This window comes from Phaethon aethereus (genome assembly GCF_964289735.1).
Source record: "Phaethon aethereus genome assembly, chromosome: 1".
In the NCBI taxonomy this organism is placed as follows: domain Eukaryota; kingdom Metazoa; phylum Chordata; class Aves; order Phaethontiformes; family Phaethontidae; genus Phaethon; species Phaethon aethereus.
Genome location: NC_138575.1, coordinates 76,323,193 through 76,347,447, shown reverse-complemented (window position 1 = coordinate 76,347,447; position 24,255 = coordinate 76,323,193). Strand labels below are relative to the sequence as shown.

At 51.0% G+C, this 24,255-nt stretch overlaps 1 protein-coding gene across 1 annotated transcript; it reads left to right on the top strand.

Annotated features, from left to right (window-relative positions):
- Window positions 1-6,137: 6,137 nt before the first annotated feature.
- On the top strand, window positions 6,138-10,180 carry BHLHE41 (basic helix-loop-helix family member e41; the record flags this gene model as incomplete). The annotated part of the gene is made up of 5 exons (XM_082006697.1): window positions 6,138-6,199; window positions 6,474-6,537; window positions 6,833-6,940; window positions 7,216-7,327; window positions 7,455-10,180. The coding sequence occupies 5 exons, from the start codon at window positions 6,138-6,140 to the stop codon at window positions 8,450-8,452; spliced, it is 1,344 nt and encodes a 447-aa protein (XP_081862823.1). The 3' UTR covers window positions 8,453-10,180.
- Between the last annotated feature and the right edge of the window lie 14,075 nt (window positions 10,181-24,255).

The window sequence follows — 24,255 nt, the reverse complement described above, 5'->3', positions numbered from 1 at the left end:
CAAAGCTGCTGTCTGGACTAGGACATAAATACTCCATTTATGCCCAGACATGTAGTTAACTGTGCAGTTGCAAAATTGCCATTTTCCTTAATACTTGGACAGATTGCATTTGGGATACCTAGGCCCGCAGAGTGAGCTATTGCAGGGATGCACGGCCTACCCTTACTATAGTGTTCCTCCTGTGCAAATACTGACAAAACTTATCAGTAAATTTAACCGCTGGGAAGAATTGCACCAGTTAAAACTGCTAAATCTCATCCTGTTGGCCACTGAAATGCTCTCCCTCTGTCACTTTGCCTCTGCGAGGTTTTGCAATGTTAGCCAATCTACAAACAAAACTTCTGTAATAGGAGCAGAGTCCTACCGACCTGCACCTCCGCGCTTGGCTGGGGAGAGGGCCAGCTCCATGCAGTCTCAGTTTTGTTTTTTCTCAGTGGAAATTCCCCATCACCAGTTGTGTGGCAGACATAAGTTACCTGCTTTTGGAACAGCTCCCTTTCCTTTGGGACCCGTTACAGACTGTCAGCCTTGAACTCATCGCAAGCCATGTGTAATTGCACCTACCACTTCTTGTTCAAAGGTCTCAGCATGCACCCATAAATAGCCTAAGGACAACAGACCTCTTGAAAGGCTAAGGCCACCCAAGGCCTCCTGTTGGCGTGCCGTGCCATACCTTCCCCACCAGTGTCCCCAGTGTAGCGGGTGCGTTACGTAAGACCTTGACCATCACTAAATTGCCAGATCAGGCTTCAACCGAGAAAGGAATTTTTCCCATCTTTCATCTTTCTGCTTCTGCCTGTCAATAAATGTCTTTCAGATCTATTGCAAATGACCAAACTGAACTCAATGGTATCATCCAAGGTATCTTCATTCACAGACAAGAGCTTCTCTCCAGTGACTTCAGAGGGGGGACATAGGGGGAGGGTTGTTTTACTTGTTCCTGGTTACTGCTCCTGGAAAACATCCAGCAGACAGATGGGGAACATTTCTGTCTCACATCCACAAGATCTGACTGATCCATTGGGTATGAGCCTCTGAAGGCCCCAGGTCTCCAGGCAGGTTTCAGACCCTCCCATCACTCAGGGCTGGAAGCGACCTCTGAGTGGAGCCACCTTTATTTTTTACTGCCCTGGGAGGCAGGGCAGCTTTTTGTTGCAGACCAGCTACCTGCAAATAGTTTGCTTCACTTGAAACGTGTCTTTAAGGGGAATTTCCAAACCAACAGGGTAAGGCCCAACTTCTGGTGTTTAGCACACAGTTACAGCCACAGGGCACTGAGGACAACATCATGCCTGACTTCTTTGCTCCAGTGCCCCTTTCCCAGTGTCTACGCTCTCCTGTCACCACTATCTATTTCAAGATGATTAGCTCGGCCACCATTAGCCCAAGTGTCAGCCTAGCTTGGCTGGTCTGATAGACTTTGGGCCATCTCTGTTAATATCACCCATTCCACATGGCCTCGGAGTGACTCTATGACCAATGTCCCCCTTGTGTTTCTGTAACTGTCCTGCACAAAAATGTGGTCTTGACTCTGCCCCCCAAAGCTGGATCTACCCGATTTCCCCATTTTGCAACACCGCGAAGGCTTCATTGCACGTTTTGTCTTGGCCCACCACCTTCCCATAGTCAGGTTATTTTATTTCTGCTTCTGAATTCAGCTGCATTTTTGCATGGTCGCTGTCTCGCTCATTTTACATACATTAGGTATGTGTGGCACTCTCCGAAAGAGAAAGTTCTCTTTTCTTCTCTCTGCGTTAGCCACAGAGCTGCGTTGACAGGACTCCTGGTGACTGACCAACTTCTCACCAGTGTCTGCCTTCTGGCCCAATGCACTGCTGCAGCCCATGATTTAAGCACCTTGGCAAATTCCTCTGCCTCTCATGGCGTCTTTGGCTTCCCATTAAACACAGAGATACCGTTCCTGGCTCAGGAAGTCTCTGCACTGCAGGCCACCGGGACCTGGGAGGCTGGCCTGGGGAGCTTTCGTTAAGGGCATACTCTGTTCTTCTGCTCCTCCTGAGGCATCTCCTGCTGGACTCTGGGTCAGCTGGAACTTTTTTCTGACCCAGCTCAGGTTTTTATGTGCTCTCCTTTAATTTTTTTTCCCCTGGTCTCAATCTGGTCATCCCATAATTGAAAATCTATTAATAGGTCTATGTCCAATTTACACTAGAAGTCTTCAGTAATATCTTGTTATTCAACCAAAATGATCCAGATCCTTCAGCTGAATTCTCTTTGTCCCCCACTTTGTAGCACAGGCCTGACCAGCTCTCTCCGATTTGATGGTTGATTCTAGTCATACAGCCAGCCTAGATAACTCAATCTCTTTTTTTTTGACCAAAGGCAAGTCCTCACTGCCGTAAGAGCTGAAGCCATCAAGTTGGCTCCTAGGCACTCTATTTCAGAGCCGTTCCCTTACGCCATGGTTATGGACTGAGTTGAATAAACCTCCCAAATTGCATTCTCCTCAAAGACCGTGGCTTTTGCACTGATTCAGCTGGGACAGACAGTCTGATTCCTTCCTCCTGAAGACTGAAAATGGTGGCGAGCGTTTGGTAGTAGGCGGTGTTCTGGCTAACCCTTGTCTACAGCAGGAGGCTGTTTTTTTCCTGTGGTGACCTGCAAACCTTTGATTTCCTTTTCTGAGTGATTTTTTTCAGTTTCTTAACTCTTTGCTGTGGTTCGTCTTGGCCTGTAAATTGGCCAAAGCTTTTCTTCTGCCTCTTATTTTCTGGAAAACATTCTTTTCCATGATAGTCATGCTGCTGATCACCTCTTTGATCCATCTTGCCATTTTAAACTGGGAATCTTCCAGGAGAATTTCGCTCTCTCTCTGGACAGTGAAGCCTTTTATCCTCGTCTGCAGGTGACCTCTTATAAACTTCTCTTAGAAGTTTCCAGATGTTGCTTGAACTCCTTTTGCAAAGTCTCCAGCTGTCTCGGCTCATGTTTTGCATCTTTTGGTCATTTTCAATTTCCGTTCCCACTTGGTTCCAGAGGCATCCCAGAATTAGGACTTCTCCTCCTAGAAGCTGAACTCTAACTCTGCACATTGTTTCAATAATTTGAAGATTTGCAGGTTGTTCCAGAGAGGATGAAGCTGTCAGAGATGCTCCAGAAATGCTCCACGACGAGGTGCTCTAAACATGCTTGCCCCACCCCATGTATCAGCTAGAGAAACCATGCAAGGCCCTGCTTTTGTGTGCAGGGGAGGAATCAGCTGGAGGAAACTGTCTTTTCTGTCAGAGTTCAAGCTCACTTTGACTCAGTGCTCCCCCAAAAGGTGTCCATGTGCTTTATCTTGGGGTTAAGCTCCTTCGTTTATTCGGGCTGTACCTCCAGTTGTCTGGATGCTTTCTCAAAGACCAGTCACAAAATCACAGAATCATTAAGGTTGGAAAAGACCTTTAAGATCACCAAGTCCAACCATCAACCCAACACCACCATGCTCACCAAACTATGTCCCGAAGTGCCACGTCAACGTGTTTTTTGAACACCTCCAGTGATGGTGACTCCACCACCTGCCTGGGCAGCCTGTTCCAATGTTTGACCACTCTCTCAGTAAGGAAATTTTTCCTGTTATCGAGTCTAAACCTCCCCTGGTACAACTTGAGGCCATTTCCTGTCGTCCTATCGCTGGTTACTTGGGAGAAGAGACCAACACCCACCTCACCACAACCCCCTTTCAGGTAGTTGTAGAGAGCAATGAGGTCTCCCCTCAGCCTCCTCTTCTCCAGACTGAACAACCTCAGTTCCCTCAGCCGCTCCTCGTTCTCCAGACTCCTCACCAGACTTCGTTACCCTTCAGTCCAGCCAGGAGGAGAGGAATTTCACACCGAAGGTTCTTCTTTCTCTCCACTGACTAGCAAAAGAGCCTGTAGCTCCATCTTAGATGTCCAGCGTGGATGCCTAACTTGGGGCAACCAATGCCACCCTACATGGCTAGCTATGGCTGGCACATGTCGACACCCCGCAAGCCCCACTTGCAGCCTGCAACCCCTCAATTCCCAGGGGAGCAGGTCTCTGTGGGCCAGAGTTTGCTTTTCTCACCAGCCACAACAACATCCTCCCAACAGCCGCCGGCATAGTCCACAGGCCTCTCCTTCTGACACCCGCAAATATCACCCGTGGGCACGCGGCGTACGCTTACGTTGTTTATTTTTAGCCCCCACTGTGAAAATGCCATGGGGTTAACAGCTAAATAGGGCTGCCGTGCCCCTCGCTCTGCCAGCTGAGCGGGAGCCTCCAACGCCTCACCACAGCCTTCGCCGCTCCTAGAACCTGCTTCGCACTTTACACGGGGGCAGCGTGGTTTCGGCAGCCCCCCCCCCCCCCCGCACGTAAAAATCACGAGTTACCCTCCTGATAAGATTACCCGCAAAGCACGGTCGTGAGGAGGAAGGAATGCTGCGAGGCTGTCGCCTCTCTTTTGGCTGGCGGGGCGTGCTCTCTCTTTATTGGGGATTAATTCCACAGCACGTGGGGACGGGGCCGCTGCACACACCCCACGCGCGCGCACACGCACACACACACTGCACACCCCGCACGTTGCAGGGCCGCACATGACGCGCCGGCGTCCAGACACGCGGGGACACAGACACACGCGGGGACACAGACACACGCGGGGACAGACACGCACGCCCACACAGCGCCTCTGCCCGGGGCACGGGGAAGAGCATCCCATTCCCTCGGGGGCAGCAGCACCCCCCCTTCCCGCTGGCAGCGCGCGGGGGGCTGGAGGGGCACGGCGCCCGGTACCCGGAGCTGGGGGGTGGGTGTTGCCCGGTGCTGCCCGGTTCCGCCGGTTGCCGGCGCCTGCTGGCGGGGAGGGGGAGGTGGCGGGCCAGGGCCGCCCGGTGCTGCCGGCGGCAGTGATGTGGCAGCAGGTCGGGTCACGTTGCCGGCCCTGTGCTCGTACCAGTGTGAGACGGGATTAGGGAGGCGGCTGTCGGTGCCGCCGCCGGCGGGGAGCTGGGGTTGCGCGGGCGCGCCGGGCGCGCAGGGGGGCGGGCGGGGGAGGAGGGATCGGGGGGGTCCCGCCCCGTCCCGGGCCCGCCGCGGCCGGTGACGCTGCGCCGGTGCAAATTGTCTCCCAATGTCACCCCCTGCGCCCGGCAAGAGGGCAGCGTCAAAACACGTTTATGTATGTCGTACGTGTACATATTTTTACGTGTATACCTGCATATACGTACATGTCCGTATCTACGTAAGGAACGGCTTTGCCGCGGTCTGGCGTTGCCGGCGGGCCCGGATCCCGTCCAAGGGTCGGTCGCTGGGATCACCGGCCTGCCACTGCCGCACCGCGAAAATGCGCGTGTGCCTGCCCACGCACCCGTAAATGTATCTAAAACGTAGGGCAAACGTGATCCCTTACCCAGCCCCCAGGGAGAGGCTGGCAGTTCACCCCCCTGCCCTCCGCTGTGGGAGTCGCTTTGCCTCACGGGTGGCTGGCGCGCCCCAGGGACAGGGGCTCGATCCCCCGTGGGCACGTTTTCCACGGGCGGGTCTCCTCCCCAAATACGAATAAAATTAAAAATAATGAAATTATAACAATAAAAAAATTACAACAGCAATGGCCACAACGGTGACAACAGTGACGATGATAACGTTATCAGCAGCAGCAGCACGGGGGAAAGCCGGTGTCTCGCAGCGCGGCCCCCGGGGCCGGCGGTGGGGGAGCCCCCCCACCGCGGAGGGCCACCTCCCCCCTCTGCCTCGGCCCCGCCCCCTCGGCCCCGCCCCCCCCGCCCGCCCGGCGCGCGCCGCACGTGAGCCGGGTGCGGGGCCGGCTGGCGGCGCGCGTGCCCCGCGGGCAGGCGCGGTGGCGGGTGCAAACTCGCGGCGCAGCGTGCGCTGCGGGCGTGCGCGCGGGGCGCGGGAGCGAGGCGGGCAGGGGGAGCGGCAGCGGCGGGGGACGGACGGGCGGACAGACAGACAGACGGACGGAGTGCCGCGTACACTTTCGCCGCCGCACGGTGGGGGGGGACGACGACGACACACGGACACACACACGACACGACGGACACACACACGGGAGGCTGCATGTGCGCAGCGTCGCTCGCGGATCTCCAGAGCCCGATCTCAGCGCCCCGCAGGCTCGATCAAACGCAGCGACGAAACACCAGCCGCTGCCAGACATGGATGAAGGAATCTCCCGCTTGCCGGAGAGGCAGCTGCTGGAGCACAGGGAGTTTATAGGGTAAGGCGGCGGGGCAGTCTCTCCCGTCTGGCGTCTCTAACACCGTTTCGTCTCCTGGAGAAAGTGCCGGGGAGCGCGGGGGCCAGAATCGGCTGCCCGGCGCTGCGCGGGGCTCGCCCCCCTCCGCCGACGGGCAGCGGCGCTCCCTTGCCCGGCCCTTCGGGCAGAGCGCTCGGCTTCCCGCCCGGCGCCGGCGGGGCCGGTGTGCCCACTCGGGGAGCTGCGGGGCTGGCTCTCGCCCCTGCCGGAGCTGGATCTTTGTGTTTTTCTCCAGGCTGGACTACCCTTCCCTGTACATGTGCAAACCGAAGAGAGGCGTGAAGAGGGACGAGAGCAAGGTAAGTTCCTGGGGCTGTTCTCGCTTAAGCGCTTCATTGGGGTTCGCTGGATTTTACAGCGCAGCTTCACTCCCCGAGAGCATCCCCGGGGCGGGGGGGGGGGGCTACGCTTTTAACTTCCCCCCCTTCCCCGAACTGCAAGTGGGTTTACGAGCGAGCTGGCCCGGCGGGGAGAGCGCGGTGCCTAGGCGATAATTTGCGCGGCATGTGGTCGGCGTGACATTTGTTTTGGTTTTGATCCTCGTTCCGAGGGACTTCGTCTAACGCTTGGCTTTTCCGGATATTTGCTAATTAGGAAACGTACAAACTGCCACATAGACTGATAGAAAAAAAGAGGCGAGACAGGATTAACGAATGCATTGCTCAGCTGAAGGATTTACTGCCCGAGCATCTGAAACTGACGGTAAGGTGCAGAGGAGCCTATATATATACGTACGTGCAGATGCAGGTGCCGGCAGCCAGCCCGCTGCGCAGCCCCCGGGGCGGCGGGCAGGCGCGGGACGCCGGGCTGCCTGCCCGCCTGCCTGCCCGGCTGCCCGCCCGTTGGCTGCGGCGGCGGCCCTGGCCGTAACGCCCCTCGGGGGCCCGTTTCCCTGAAGTTACGGAGGCGGCGTTTGGCGGTCGCCAAAGCGTGCCGGGAGGTAGCCGAGCCGCCCCCCCCTTGTCTTGCCTTTGCAGACGCTGGGACACCTGGAGAAAGCGGTGGTGCTGGAATTGACTTTGAAACACTTGAAAGCACTGACAGCCTTAACGGAGCAGCAGCACCAGAAGATCGTTGCTTTGCAGAACGGTAAGCGGGCCCCGGGGGGCGCCGCCGCAGGGGCGCACCGGGGGCGGGCGGGGCGTATGCGCGGAGCGGGGCACCCCACACCGGAGCTGCGGGCAAACGCTGTCCTCTCTGGGTCTCACCCCCGCAGGGGAGCGGTGCATGAAGTCTCCCGTGCAGGCAGACCTGGACGCCTTCCACTCGGGCTTTCAGACGTGCGCCAAGGAAGTGCTGCAGTACCTCTCCCGCTTCGAGAGCTGGACCCCCCGCGAGCAGCGATGCGCCCAGCTCCTCGGCCACCTGCACTCCATCTCCTCGCAGTTCCTCCCCGGCCCCCAGCTCCTTTCCCCGCCGCCGGGCCCCCTCACCAAGGGATCCTCTTCCTCCCCGCCCGCACCCCCCTGCGCGCCGGGCCACAAGCCGGAGGGCCAGGCTAACTGCGTGCCCGTCATCCAGCGGACTCACGCCACCGAGCTCAGCGCCGAGACCGACACGGACACGGACAGCGGCTACGGCGGGGAAGGCGAGGCGCGCCCCGAGCGCGGCCCGGCGGCGGCGGGCGGGGGGCCGCTGCCTGCCCTGGCCATCAAGCAGGAGCCGGCGGGGGACGAGGCGCCCCCTGCGCCCAAGCGCCTGAAGCTGGACCGCGGCGGCAGCCCCCTGCCCGCCCCGCCGGGGCTGGCGGCGCGGGGGGCCGAAGCGGCGGCAGCGCTGGTGAGACCCGACGCCGCCTTGCTGGGCTCGCTGATGGCCCTGGGGGCGGGCGGCGGCGGGGCCCCCTTCGGACAGCCGCCGGCGGCGGCCCCTTTCTGCCTGCCCTTCTACTTCATCTCCCCCTCCGCTGCCGCCGCCTACATGCAGCCCTTCCTGGATAAAGGCAGCCTGGAGAAGTACCTCTACCCCGCCGCCCCCATCCCGCTCCTCTACCCCGGCATCCCGGCACAGGCAGCCGCCGCCGCCGCCGCCGCCTCCTTCCCCTGCCTCTCCTCCGTACTCGGCCCGGCTGAGAAGGCCGCCGGCGCCGCTGGGCTGCCCCCAGCGCCCCATCTCCCGCACCCCTTCGCTGCCGCCGCCGGGCTGGCCGCCGCCGAGCCCGGCGAGGAAGCCGAGACGGCGGCCGCCGAGGAACCCGGCGCCGAGGGCCCGTGAGACGCCGGCAGGCGGGTGCCCCCACGGGCTCGCCGCCGCCACAGCCCTCCCCTCGGACTGGCCGCCCCGCCGCGGGGCGGGGAGGGGCCGTCGGGCCGGCACCCGCGCCCCCGGTTTGCTAGGGAGGGCGGGGCGGTGTCTTGCAGGGGGTCGCCGGGAGCTGGCGGGGTGCCGGTGCCCGGGGGAGCAGCCGCCGGTCCCGGCGCTGCCCCCGCAGAGGACCGTCAAGGATAAAATTTGCTACTCAGTATTTTTTTAATGTTTGGCTTTATAAATGCATAAATATGTTAAGAAAAAAAAAAGAAGGAAGAAAAAAATAGTAAGGATACTTTTTTTTTTTCCCTCTCTCCCTCTGAGGTAACTTACGTGTTGCACCTTATGTGGAGTGGGTTTCTGCAGGGTCCCCAGGTCCCGCTGAGGAACGCGCCCTCGCTGCCCGGGAGAGCCGGCGGGGCCCGGGAGGCGGGCGGGGGGCGGCGGCGGCGCCCCGCGCCTGTGCGAGCACTTTACAGAGGAGCAGAGCGAGGAGGGACGGACCCGGAGCCCAAACCTGCAGTGCCTTGAGCACCCGGGGGTGCCGCTGGCTCCAGCGAGTTTTGGGTGTGCAAGGGAAGGAGGGGCAGATCCGTCATGTCACTTTGTGTTTATTTTGGTTTTGTTTTGGTGGTGTGTTGTTTTTTTTTTTAATTCATTATTTCGGCTGAGGTATACAGGTGTGGCAAGTGCATTTGCGCTTGTCTTTATTTAATGATGTTCCCGAGAGATTATTTCCCCCCCCCCCGAACCTTGCTGTATAAAATGAATGTTTCTGCACTGAACTACAAAAAGGAGCCCCCTCTCTCTCACAAGAAAACACAGAGCAACTCGTCAGCCCGAACTCGTTTTAGCCTAAAATGCCGAATGACATGCGCTGGAGGCCGTGGGTAAACACCTCGCTGTGCAATCAGACACGATTAGACCGTTTTGGGGTAAGTTTCCCCCGTGGGTTCTCCCCTCATCCCATCCTCAGATACCGCGATTTCCCTTTCTGGAGGCAAAACCAGACGCCAGATAATCACACAGATAAAGCTTTTTATAATAAGGCTTACACCGAGACCTTGCCTAGATATTTTTAGTTTGTTGCCAAGGTAGCACTGTGAGAAATCTCACTTGAATGTTACGTAAGAGGTGAGACACAACAGCCTGGCGAGGCGTGGGTACGTGTCCGGGGTCTGTCGGTCCTTTTGGTGCATCTGCTGCTGCTGTTGCTACTGTTTGCCTCAAACGCTGTGTTTAAACAACGTTAAAAAAAAAAGAAAAAAAAAATCTTACTAGCCTACAGAGTGGCTGTATGTAAATAGTTGTTAATACATCCAATTAATGATGTCTGACATGCTATTTTTGTAGGGAGAAAATACGTGTTAATGATATTTTGAGTTAAATATCTTCTGGGAGGGTTTGCTGAAAAAGTTGCACTTTTGTTACAATGCTTATGCTTGATACAAGCTTATGCTGTCTTAAATTATTAAAAAAATAAATCCTGTCTGCAAGAAACCAGCTGTTTTAGAACAGTTTAGTATGTGATATATTAGAAATCAATCTTTATATTCAGTATTTTCCAGCACTCCATGAATTCTATTATCTGAATATTTCCACACTATTTTGTGATTAAAAAAATTCTTACTAAGGAATAAAAACTTTAATACACAAAATGGGGTTGTCTTACTAATTAAAAACTTCACGATAATACGTAACAATGGGTGCACTTAGCTTCAAAACGTACGATTGCGTGACTGACGTTAATCATTTAATGCCTTCTCGCATTTTTAATCTGGGTTTGAATTTGCTTGGTTTCCTTTAACTTGCTTTAGCAAACTGTTTGAAAGATCCGCATGTTTCACAGCGCAAAGCGTAAAAGCATGCATGTGAACATACCTGTTTCTTCCTTTTTCGCTCTTCTTGTTGCAAAATATTGATCTTGCAGATTAACACTTTACAGCCCTGCTGCTGCATGGGAGCGGTCTTTGTTCACAGTGAGCAAACTTTACGATTTGCCTGACAATCTAGTGACGTTATTGTAAATCTCTGGAGGAATGATGTATGTCCCAGCTTGGAAATCCTCTAAGAAAACTGAACCTTTGAGGGGGGAGAGCAGGAGGGGGAATAGAGTGGTAGGAACAGGCAAGTAATTTGTAGCATGGAAATACAGCACCCTAGAGACTTCTACAGACTTAATATGTGAGCCGCAGATCACTTGTGCTTTCAAAAATTCTTCCTGTTCCAGAGAAAGTTAAGAAAACCCTCAAACAGTAGCCAACGTTTATGTAAGAGAAACGCTAAGGCAGCGTTTCGCGCTCCCTCTACTGGTCCGCCAGTACCAAAGACTCTGCACTCGCAGCTATGCCAACAGCCAGCGAAGTTGGAACCCAAATGTCACGGCACGCTCTCAAGACTCCTACTGGTTCCAGCAGTCCCTTAAAATATAGGAGGAATGATAAACTGGGTGAAAAATAAGTGTCCCTTTTCAACTGATCAAATAGGATTGTTAAGAAAGAGGCATAGATCTTCTCATGTGGAAGCGATAGTAAAATGAATTCCTGTTAGAAGGAGATCAAGCCAATGATCGAGTGATGACAACAGACCACATGCTGCCGCTTTGCATCAGCATACCTGTTGAAGTCAATCACTTGTGGGCTGAAACCAAAGCTTATCAAAGGTAATGGAAAAAACTGTGTCTGGCTTCAGTCACTGTTGGATCCTGTTCTGCGCCTTGCGTTATCACCAGAACGAAAGTGAACTGGGTTCAACCCTTCAACTCGGTAACTTGCCAAACGCTTTACTTTGACCTGCATACATAAACGGCTTAACACTCGTTACGTGGACGGGGTGACATCGAGATGAACATGCTCGTATACTCCAACACCCCATCCTAGGGAAGGAACCTGCCTTACTGAGCATGAAGCCCTTCGTGCCATTTTTACTTTCGTGCCATTACGTGTCATTTTGTGCATTTATATGCCATTGCACAGAAAGGGTGGAGCCACAAGCACTTTCCAAAAAAAATTCTACCCCTCGTGAACAAACGTGGGGAGTCTGAAACCTGAGGGTGGGCCGGGCTTTACGTCTTTTTCAAATTTCCAGCCTTTGGGAATACGAATCAGTTTACATTTCATTGGGCCATAAACCTAGATCCTTACAGGGTTTTATCAATTTCAGTATTCACCATGTACAATAACAGGAAGGCTTATTTTTATTAGCCCTTCAATCAAATGTGCCAAATGACTTCACGCCAAGTTGCAGCATCAGTGGAGTCTATTAAATTTTATTGCATAAAACATAAAGACAGAATATGTGCGCTCAGATAATACCGATGCCTAACAAAAGCAAACATGTGAAAAAAAAGGTTTGTAATTGAGGCAGATAACCCACTGCTGCTGGAAGCAAAAGGCAAATGACAGGAGGGACCCTAGTGTCAGCTTTAATTATTAAATTCTGGTCTTCCTCAGATCCCTTTGGGGATGAAATAAAATCCTATGTTTCATATTTTCTCGAGGTTAAAAAAAATCATACAAACACCAGACAAGAGCCTGACAAGTTTAAATATACATTCGTAGTATCAGCGCTTGTCATTTCCTACCTACTTTCCTTAGCTGTATGATATACAGGCCCTCATCTGCATTTCCCGAGTGCTATGAGTGCAGGATTGGGTGCTACATTTATTGTGTACACTTAAGTACATACTCTGTTTTCTCATAAACCACAAGATAAAGGATATAAGCTGGTAAACATATTTTCTTAAGCAATAAACTTTGAAAACAGGTCTTATTTAGCCAGCGTATTATAGTGGCATGAAAGGCGTCATTATAGAGCGTTAAATAAACACGGCTGAGATTGTTAATCCAATGGAAGGTAATATCATGTACCTCCCACTGAAAGTCATGAAAGTTTTATGTTTGAAAGGATTACAGTTATAGAACTCAAATTGACTATCAGCCCTGTTTAAAAAAAGGCCTGACCTACCAATTAAGTCCATGGGAGTCCTTTTCTAGAGCGGAATGGTCTTTGGAGTAGGTCCTAGGGCTGTGTTTTGGGGCTTGTTTGTGTGTTTAATTTTCAATTCTAGTCAGGGCAGACCGAATGTCTTCGACATCCAGGGAGCCTGGGGACTGCGTGCAATGTGTGTTTCAGCACCAGTAAGCTTGTAGTCTGCCCTCGACCCAGGGTCTTGCAACGTATTTCCTTTTCTCTTCAAGCATCACCTCCTGGAGTCATGTGATCTCTGCCTTCTTTGATAAGTTTCCTGCCTGCTAGTTGCAGAAATGAACTTGAAAGCATGACGTCAAAGAAAGCAAGTAACAAAAGTGCCAAATTTCCTCTCCACAGAAAAAGATTTTGATTTTTTTGAGCTAGTTTCACCCAAGAAAGCTTGAATCTCCGTTTACTGTCTCTGGTTATACTTGCGGTCCCTGTAGCTCACTGCAAAGCAGCAGAGAGAAGCCAGTGGTTCACCTGCCACTAGCAGCAGCCATGCAATTCCTAGACATGTGTGGGCTGGACGTGAGCAAGGGTGAGCTGCCACTGTTGCTCCACTCTCTGCATCCTTCCTGTGGCTACAGCATTTCAGTCTCCAGGGTTGTCAATCTGTCACAAACACTAAATTCATTGCAGCCTCAACTACGGCCGCGCTGCGGGCTGCAGGGAGCTGCCCTGCCCCAGGCCGAGCAGCAGAAGCTGTTCTGCCTCACTGAGCTCATGGGGCACCCAGTGGGAGCGCACCTGCTGCCGCTGCTGCCCCTTCCTGGGGTGCAAGCCTTGCCTCTTCCCATCTGGCACTCCCGACGCGCCCCGGAGGAGGCAGGTCACGCCTGGGACAGGCAGGAAGACGTGACCTTGTGTTTCAGAAAGCAGGGAATGTGATCCCAGGCAGCTCTACTGCGCCATGGGGGCCGGGGAGAGTTCTTTTTCCTGACTCTGTAAAGGCCTGTTGGTTGTTCGGGCTTGCTTTTTTTTTTTTTTTACTTTCATATATTTTTAAAGCTCAATTTCCCTGTCCTCATTTGTCCTGTTTTAGTTTAAAAGCAAGTGCACTGATTTTCATTAGTCTTTAAAGATTTTTGACCACAGCTGGAACCTTCTGGGATCAAATTAGAAATGCAGATTTGTTCCTTATTAGAAGCACATCCACATTCCCTCTCCCTCAGAGTTTATTGCAGTGAGGTGCTCGGTCTAACAGAAACTACACTATAGGAACTAGCGCAAATCTTTGATGAGGGCTTTGGGAACTGGTCCCTTCGATTCTCCGATATCAGCAGTTCCCTGAGTGCAGATATCTGCTGGATATTGCTGTCTGCATGATTGCAGCCCCACAGCCAGAGAAGGGAAGCTACTCCTAATTTCATCTTGCTTGTTTTGTTCTCAAGGGCCCAAAGGTTAAGTGTAGCTCTCACTCTAAAATACCTCCACCCAGACCAAAACCTGGAGAACCAGTTACCAAAAAAGAAACCCTTGTGGCCAAGTCACTTTCACAACTGAGCAATTTCTAAAGAACAACCTCAGGAAAAGAGCTGTGTAAATATGGCCTGTTCTTACTCAGCAGAAAATTGGCTCCCCAAGTCTGTTTGGAGTAATACCTGCACTACAGAGCCAGCTGAGCTGACAGATACTGAAGTGTATTCTATTCTCACTGTGCTTTATCAACAAAATTGCTAAGGCTCCAGCCCTGCAGTTGATGTCAGGAAGGCACACAGCTTTGCTTACACTTAACATTGTTTGCAAAGGTGGCCATCTACATAGGAGCAGCAGTCCATCTGCATGGTCCTGGTGATAGCATGAAGGGCTTTGGACTTGGTTAGAGCTCACTGGATTGTCTTTGGGTTTGGATCCTGTGCCTAGTGACCCCGATTAGTATTTCCATGGTACAGAGATCACAGCTTCCAGTACAAGTTTGTAAAACCCTAGGTTCCAGCTGCAGGACCTGCTTTCCTCCTTGGCTGGAATATGAGTATCTCCATCAAAATCAAATGGGAACAATCATAAGCCACCGAGGGCCTTATAGGCAAAAAAAACCCCTCTTGTCAGCAAGATCTCCAAATGTATTTGCAGGACTGGCAGTCAGAGAAACAATGTCTTTTTTTTTAGTATGGAAGTTGAACTCTTCTATTCTGCAAGTGACTGAGAGGCTGAAAAGAATGACCCTCCTAAAGATGAAAAATCTTTTATGCTATGCTTGAAAAGAGACTGACTGCATTTGTGCAGACGGTAGAAGAGGTAAAGCAGTGCAGTGGTACTTCTGAGCGCACGGCTGGCTGTGCACCTACCTCTGTTTTTAAAAGCCAGTGCTTGTACACTGGCGTTAGTGCTGGAGAGCAATTCTGGGAGACGCAGGCACAGAACCCGAGAGGGGAAAGAACTCGTTTAGGTTATGCTGTCAGAGAACCGTTTGCATTCCCTTTAGAGTTTTGCACAGGCACCCAGAAGGCTGGCGACAGTTGGTTTGCCGCAGAAGGATGGGATCAGACCTGCCTGTAGGCGGGTCCGCCACAGAGGACACCACTGCGACCGGGGCTCGCGCTGAGCCCCACAGGGCTCCGCGGGACGGCACGGAGAGCCGCCTTGGCCGGCGGCCTGGCAATAAAGCTGCTCCGAAAGCCCCTCTTCCTGCGCCCCGGCTCGCCGCAGTCCAAAGTGCGCGACCGCCCCTGAGGCAGCCGCCGGCACCAACGGCCGCCTCACGCCGGCGGCGGCACGGCCGTCACGCGCGCGCCCACGTGACCTCGCGCACGCTGCCCGGCACGTGTGCGCAGGCCGCGCCGGCTCGGGGGACGAGAGGACGCGGGGGGGGAGAGGGCGGGGCAGCGGCGGTCCCCTGGCAACGGCGCAGGGCCCCGCCCCACCGCCCCCGGCCGGAGCAGCCGTTGGCCGTTACGCCTGTCGCGCCCCTCCTCGCGGAGCCGCCGCCCGGGCGCTGGAGGCGGTCGGTACCGGCGGGGGTGGCGGGCGTTACCTCAGGCTTACCGGCCGTCGGCCCCGTGGCGGCGAGTGGCGACTGCCTTGTAGAAACGGCCGCTGCCGCCGCCTAGGGCGAGCCCCGTCCGCCGCGCTGCCGTCTGGCTGCGCGCCCAGCGGCTACGGGCGAGGGACTGCCCCGCGGGCGGTGTCTCTTCGGCTGACGGGCGGCTGCAGGCCCCGCCGGCCTCCGCCCGCCCCGGGGTGAGAGGGGTTGGCTTCCGGTGCACACGGCTGGCGGAGCGGTGCTGCGGTGGGGAAAGCCCGCGGGTGCAGCGCCCAACCGGGGCGGGTACCGCTTCGCTTGGAACTCCCGGCCGGGCAGGCAAACCCGTTACACGGACCAGTCGGGTTTTGGCAGTCCCGTGTGGGCTTCGTGGCTTGATGGTCCTGTGAGGAAACTGAATTTGCCTTTGTCCCTTCAAGCGCCCCCTGAGCATACCATGTATGTGCGGTGAAGTGGCACTTGTGGCCTTTGGACCGTGTCTGTAGAGCTATTAACACCAGCAATGCCACCGCAGATTAGGGGAGATGATAAGTTTTAGCACTGCCCCGGGGCAGCATTCAAGGTTTAGAACAAGTTGGATCCACAGTCCTAGCATTCAAGAGGTTTGCTCAATGCATTTTCAGCAAACAATGCAATATTATGCAGGTATGGACCAATTCTGCTTTCTTGTACAGAAAGTAACAAAGACCAAGAGGTTTATAGCCCTTGAGGGCATAAACTGGAGGGCTGGTAGACCCTGATCGGAGAACAGTCTTCAGTAGAGGCTATTTTTTTCACTTTGTTTCTTCTCAAACAGTAATGTTGTTACTGCGAAGGTCTACAGATATAGGCAGAGTATGGCCTATAGGGGAAGGCAAGACACTAGCACAGCTGATGCCACTGGAAAACCAGACTAGCTTTCAAGCACCCCAGCCTTTTCATGACTTTACAACAGGACTTTAGCACTAGAAGTGCTTAACCTCCTAGCAGAATCTGCTACACATGAGAGATACCTGAACTTTATATTTATTTAGGAGCTGTCAGTCTTCCCTACCCTGCTAGTCGCATAGCCAGTCCTCCCATCCATGTGTAATTCTGAGATGTACCTTGGAAAGCCCAAGGCTGGAGGACCATGGATGGCATCCCACAGACCCTCCTGCTCTGCCGCGGGTTGGTGCTGGGCCAGGGAAAGGCATTGGTACCAGGCTCATCAGCTCTTGCTAGTTTGCTTCCTACCACGGCCGAAGGGCCCAGAGCAGTCCTCGGTCCTGACCACAGCAGAATCCTGCTGTCGCTCACGTGACACAGTCTGGACGCAAGAGCCTCTGGGTTCTGCGTGAGAGCCACAGCTGCCCTGCAGACAGCTGCCTGGGACATGAATTCACTACAGCCAGTGGGACCAGAAGAGAGCGGTACAAACTGGTTAATAGGACATATCTGTACCCCCTGCCTGCTCTGGGCCTTGACAATTATCACTGCCTTCTACTCAGATCTTGGCCCTAAAGCCTTTCACAGAAGTAGATGCACAAACTGGTGTGTTTTTCAACAGCTGAACTAGATATGCTACCTTTATTTCAAAACCCTCTGCAGGAGGCAGGGGAGGCTGCAGCTGGAGGCACCTGTTGGGCAGCGTAGAACGATCAGAAGATAACGCAGTCATCTGAGAGGAGAAACCTAGATTCCAGCCCTGCTTTGCAGCATGTTTACGCATTTTACATTACAGACCCACTGGAAAAAAAAAACAGACCTTCACAGGAGCTGGCATAGGAACTGGCATTCTAGTTTCCTCCTCCCCCAAGTTAGACCCTTACCAATAAGCTAAAGCTATTTCGCAGTGAGTGGCTGCTTAATTATTCTGTACAAACTAGGACAAGATCCACAAAAGAAACAGTACACATCTCTGAGAACATCTTTTGGCCAGGGCCTTCCCACAGGAAGTCAGAAGGTGCAGAGGAGAACCTCCTTGGAGGAAGAATATTCAATCCCAGTCACCTACTGAGGAAGAAATGTTCTTGTTACCCAACTGTTCTTTAGATGCAGGGCTGCTCCTCTTCCAGCTGCAGCTTTTTGTCTGAAGAGGGGTGCCCTCTGTTGTTCTAGAGAGAAGCTGCTATGCGTTAGGGGACTGAAAACATGAATGTGAGGTTGGTTTGTTTTTTCCAATACTGCAAACTCTTACAGATGCTTCGATTTTGACATACAGGTGGTTTGCTGGGTCTGTCGTGCTGAATGCACTCCCATCAGGACTTTGGTTTCCAGAGTGAGGTCAGAAAGGAGGCATCTGCAGAGGAGTCTGTGCCAACATGAGTAGGAAAAAACTGTTTAATAACACACTGATTAGAAAATAGAAAAGGTGTGTAGAATAGGCAAGAAGTGCTTATTACAGGTGCCAGAGAGGTGTGGGAATGTGTGTGGGCAAGGGTCAGAGTTAAGGCTGCCTGTGCATCCTTCAACATCTTGTGACACCTGGGAGAGAAGGAGCTACCATGGCCTAACAAGCTGCCATCATTAGATAGTCCTTGTGGGCACTCCTACACCACCTGTAAAGGAAAAAGTGTCTGTGTGAACCTGGGTTGCACGTGTTCCTGCTCCTTGGCACGACAGAAAGCAGCTGAATGTTTGGATTGCAATTTGTTCTACAGAGCAGAGAAATAAGAAAGTAAAGATCTGTCCGTCTGTCTGCAGAATGTGAAATGCCATTGCAAAATGCTTCACATAACTGGTCACAGGGCCAATTCCGGTGTTGTAAATTACAAGGTAAGTATAGTTATTTAAAACGACCTTTGAGAGTAATCTCTGTGCCATGCCCCGGGAGCCATCTATGGGAAGCGTGCTCCCATCAGCGTCCTGCCAGGCCCAGAAGGTATTTCCAAGAGTCCAGCTGTTTGCTGTGATTGCTGAACATGCTGAGTTTGCAATAACTGCTTTTAAAAGTACACAGTAATGTCATGGGGTTGCTTGAGTTTAGTAACCTCAGGGCAATACTTTCAAAGGGGTAGAGGGTGATTTAGTTGCCTGTTGAAGTCAGTGAGAAGGTACTGTGTGTCCCTTCCTTTTGGTTTACTCAGCAATCATCTATACCTTCTCCAGGAACCAAGCTGGTAGTTTAGGGCTACCCTAGGGTTTTCCTTGGTGGGTACGGTCATTTGTATTTGCACAAGCCTGTAAAGAGGGGATCTCCTCCCTTTCCCCAGAGGTTCCAAATGAGTCCCTGTGACTGCCTTCAAGAAAGATGCATGCCTGCCCCTTTTGACAGAAGGCACCTCCAGGAGTGTCTCAAGCTTCTGGCTGGGCCAGGAGGAGCAGGAAGGCAATTCATAACCACTGCCTCACAACTGCATGCTGCATGGCCGAGAACAGGAATACTTTTTTCCTTCAGATCTATCCCTGTTATCAGTACCACGAGGTAGGTGAAGCTGCAATTCAGCCATGCAGTAGTGAGCCGTAGCAGGAACACCACTGTGAAATGCCAGCTTTTTTGGAGGTATGGTTTCAAACAGCCATAGTTTCTTGGGTGGCTTCAAATGTAAATATAATCACAGTTGGCTTTTTCTAGTTTTGCTGTACAGTTTTCCCAGCAAAACGGGTAACTTGCATATGCTGACAAGAGAAACAATAAGCTAAGTACCTGAAGAAATCAGAACAGACTTGAATTTTTAACCCTAAACACAGCCACCCCAGAACTGCGTTGCTCAGATGAAGTTCCTTTTACCAATATCCCTCAGTTACCTTTTCACCTTCCAGCTTTATTCAGACATGGAGGCAGTGAAATGCAGTGAGCCCATCTCCTGTGCATCAGAGAGTGCTTGTGTTTCTATAGCCAAAATGAGGTGGAACAACGCCAGAAAGATTTCCCTTATTCTTAGGTCAGGCTCTAAGAATATTTTACATCTTGAAGGTGAAAAACTGGGGGAGGTAACTGGAGCCTTGATGGTCTACACTACAAGAAAACACAAACCTGACACTTTAATATGGAATAGCTTGTTATTATTGCTGTTAATGTTGACTTCCCTGCTTTGCAGTCCCTGCCAAAGAACTTTAAAATAAACGGGTTTAATTCTGCAAGGAGCTGAACTCCTGCCTGTGCTGAAATCGGTTGTGCTAAAATCAATGGTAGATGAAGACATTTGTTTTGCAGAGTAAAGCTTAAAGTTTAAAAGAGACTAATTAGATCTCAAAGGTAAATGCTTTATTGGTCAAACCTGGTGCAACACTTGCAAAAGGAGAGATTAAAAGTCACTTCTTTTGAAGTGCTTACATTGTTTAGTTTGGAAGGGAGATAAATCTTCTGCTATCAGGAAGAGGTTTAACCTCTGACTGAAGGGTTAGGGAAAGCTTCCCCTCTGAGTAGGTTGTTCTGGTAGCTCCAGACCATGGGTACTGTTTACTGTTGAGCTGCCTGTGCCTATTCAGCTCTTGTTGTAGAGCTAGAGGCTGAATGCTAGGCCGGATGGCCCTCCAGTCTGAACCGCTGCCGGACAACTCTGTATTTCTGTGTGATCAGAACAGACTTTTTAGTGAAAGATCCATATACAAAAGTAGGTACACAGAGATGAAGGGCAGGTACTCATTCTGTGAACGCCCTTCACCTCCTTGGCTCTTAGTTTCCCAACCTGACAAAAGGGATAATGATATCTAATGACTAGACTACATATACATATGTGTGTGTGTGCATATGTAACAAACGTACATGCTTGGAGTCACTGTTATTCAATGACAGTAATATAAGAAGATAGTTTTTATTTCTTGGAAATGTTAGTCTGTGTTCCAACAATCAACAAAGATATGTCAAACAAGCAATTTCACCGGGTACTTATGCTTCTCAGGCCCCTGAGCCTGGTCTTACAGTTGCTCACAGTGCCCAGAGTATGTGCTGGTCCTGTGTGACTGCATGCCTGGGGCAGCCAAGTCTATTTTTCCTACCGAAAGAGAGATGTGTTCCTAGAAGTAGGTGCTTCCTGCTGTACAGTTCCTCAGATGACTGTGGACAAAGGTAGCAGCAAGGACTTTATTGAGCAGGACATGAGATAAGATGCCGTGGGACTGATTATTTATTGTTAAATGCCGGCAGCTACACTAATTATTACCTAAATGGGTTCAGATGGCAACATCTTAAAATTATCTTTAATCTCAAAGCTGAGCAGTAGGGTTGAGTCTCTGTGCTAAGGCATGCTGAAGGGTGCTCATTCTGTGCAGGCCTCCAGAGTAAGTGCAGCTGAGGTGTTTGTTAGTTAATTAAATTTATTTGGAGCATGTAGAAAATGCTTTGGAATTGGAAAACAACGAAAAAAATGCACCCTCCTACAATTTTAACTCTGGCGTGCTTTCTGTCTTCAGCCCCTGATACCAAAGGGCCCCCTTAGGTACCTACAGACAACCGTGAAATGGCAGCCTGTCATGGTGGATTACTAGTTGCTTGCACATTGTTAGAACATCACCAGACTTGTGGAAATGCTGGAACATTTAGGACCACCAAGCAAATCTCAGCCTGCTCAGTCAATCATTCCTATTGATTAGGTACATCACACTCCCAAGCAGCACATGCAAAAGGATTTAGGCTGCCTTTTGTAATAGCATCACTTTGCAAGAAGAGTTGAGCAAGAGTTGAAATGAGAAGGTTTTATTTATTTACTTGCCTTTCCTTTGTACCCCTTTAGAAAAATAAATCTGTTTAAAGCTAAACAAGAATTCACCTTCTTCGGCACGCCTGCATCTTGCTCTCACTGTAAGGTAAAACTAACTCAGAGTGACTTGTTGTCACCCTCTTGGTACGATATAAAAATATACTTCACTGCAGTAGTATCTAGATGGCACAGCCAAGACCAGGACCACATTGTGCTAAGTACTACTTGCCAAACAAATAGGAAATGAGATGCTGTTCCCTACAGGGCTTGCAGTATATATAGACAAAGTCAAAGGGGATGAAGCAGTATTATCTCAAGCTAACAGCTGGGGGACTCCAATCCAGAGGGATTACAGTAGCTTGCCCAAGGTCACACACAGCAAACCTGTGGCAGAGCTGGGAAATGAAACAGGAGCTTCCCAGGCACAGGCAAATAAGGCAGGCACAGGATAAGCTCTAAAGTGGGATGTTTTGACCCACATCTGTACAGGTTTCAGAAAGCTACCAGGCCTGAGCCCTCCTCACAGAAACTACAGCAGTTGCATCGTTTGTGCATCAGCTACACACACACCATGACTAGGATGTGTGTCTTCTTAAGTATTATTGTGTCCTTTTTGAAAAAACGTATTTAAAGATGGAATGTTGCGTCTTTTACACGATTCTCCATCGTGTGCTATATATGCATAGAAAATCTGCTTTTCAACTAGCTGCGTGGCTGTGCTGCTCCAGGCATGCCAGCATGTACTGCTGCCCTCTCGTGTAGGCCTTGCTGTCATTGCAGTGCTGTGACAGAGTTGAGGGGACAAGATTATCTGGTGCCCCGCATTTAGTGAAACCTTTCACACCAGCCATACAGCTAACGGACGTTGTTGCCTTTCTCATTTAGCCATGCCGCTGTCTCATCCATGCTCATTTTGTGCATGAGACAAGCTACATGACAATGGAGAATCCAGGTAATAGTTTTGGTAACCATGATGCAGGTTTGCTAGGTCAAGACAACAGCTAAGACAACTTTGTAGCAACAAAGCATTGTTAAAGGTCGGCCGGTGTTCTCAGGTTTCTCTTCAGCTTTCCAGAAGGGCCAGTTCTACCTCATTGATCGAAGGTCACCTCAGGTTGATTGTGACTGCTAAAGTCAAACCATCTTTTCTGGGCACATAGCATTTAATGAAAAACAGTTTGGTACACCTGATAAAAGGGATATGCTATTGCAGGTTGTGACAGGTAGTAATTTATGAGAAGCTTCACAGGCAACAACAAAGAAATTCCCGTTATTCCCCACTTAAAGGCTGGCCTGAATTTTATTTTAGCAACAGCTACTGTGGTACCCTGTGACACCATGTCACTGGCTCTGAAGCTGGCTGATTCCTTTCACTTTCCATCACGCGGGTAGTGAAAGGGACTTCAGGGCAAATACAAATCTGGTGAAAGATGTTTTACTTGGTGTGTAACCCCCCTCACCCCTTTTTTTTTGTTTAAGCAGAAGCCCTCCCTTTTAAAATACCTAGGCAGGTAATTATTTGCACTCATTTGTGTTTCACTGGATGAAGTTTTTTTAAGCAGACTTTTCATAAGCCCAGCTGCAGCTCTTCTGAACATTTTTCTTCAAACTTTTGCTCATTAAAAAGAAATCATGGAAAACTTTTTCTTCCCTCCACCTTGATGCAGGTTTGAATATTAGATCTTTTATATTGCATTTTCTCATTAAGTCTTCCAATTACTTATTGCCTTCCTCTTCCTGCAGAGGGGTAAAGCAAGACAAAGTGTGTAGCTCAAAAAACAAGCACAAAATACATATGCAAAAAAAGATGTACAGAAAGGGGGAAAACTATAGCTTGAACAATAGCATCATTCTGTATGTTGCAGGAACAGTAGATATGAAAGCACGCTATTGGAGAACATGCCAATACATAGGTAATTAATAAAGTACTTAGATGATGAGATAGGGGTGTGGGACATAGCTTGTAACTGTTGCAGGCCAAATGTGTGTTACTGTACAGGAATTGGTCCTGTTGATTGGACTCTGCTGCTTCTTCATACACCTGTGACTCAGACAACTGGAAACTGAAATCAAAGTCTCCTATGCTTCACCCACGTGGACCAAAGCAAATACTGGAGATTAACACCCAATTGCCAGCTCTCAAAGCTGAGAACCCGTTCTGCTGCAGCTGTATTTCACCTCCCTCAGCTTCCAGATGACTGAACAGAAAAGTGTGATGATACTGTGATGACACACTCTCACTCTGCCAGAGACTGCAGAGATCACTGTGGCCTTTACAGGGCCAGGGATTCAGATCAGAAAAGCCCCTAGAAATCAAACTTCAGTTTGCACGAGGGACGGACGTTTGTCTTAGCCAGCAGTCAGTGCAGAGCAAATACGCATTCATGGGAGAGAAACACCAGGGCTGCCTATGACAGCAAGGTTTATTGCCCCGGGGAGGCAGAGAGAGACCCCCCCAGAAGTGGCATGAGGACACTGGCAGTGCCTAAGTTGATCAGACAAGTGGTGAGGTTGCACAATTAAGTTTATCATCTCCGTTTGCATCAAGTTCCTTGTTGCACTAGCACATGCTGAAGAGGCTCTTTTAAGTTACCCACCGGACAGCAGCTCATGTTTAACAAATAAGTCCCGCAGTTTGCTGACCTGACAGCACATGGAACCCGGAACTCACTGTAAACGATTGGAAAGAGTACACCTGGGAAAATGGAACAAAACAGACTGGTTGAGATTGTCTCCATCTGGTATTTCTGGAGCAAGTTAATGATAAAGCAGTGTCTGACCTAGAAAATACTCATTAGCACTAGCTACAATACCAAAGGTAGCAAACACGTAATTTTCAAGAAAGGCAGTAATGGGGACCATTGCTCATTGTGCCCTACTTCAGACACTAGACAACTTTGTTGAAACAATCGTTAAAAATTGGGATTATAAAGAAATACCACCAAGCTGACAAAGATGTGACAGGCAGAACAACTCCATATAGCTTCTAAACAAAATGGACCATTGATCTGGTCTGTTTTTGCAAGCGATTAGTGGTCCAGTTACACTGAGCTAGTTAGTGCTGCAGCAGGCACACACAGATATAACACTTTGTTCTTTAAAGGCAAAGCAAAAGATCAGAACCATTAGCTGCACCCCTGGCTCTATTGAGCATGCTGGGAAACTTTAGTTACCACAAAACCCAGCCAGCTGACTTGCACAGAAGCAGA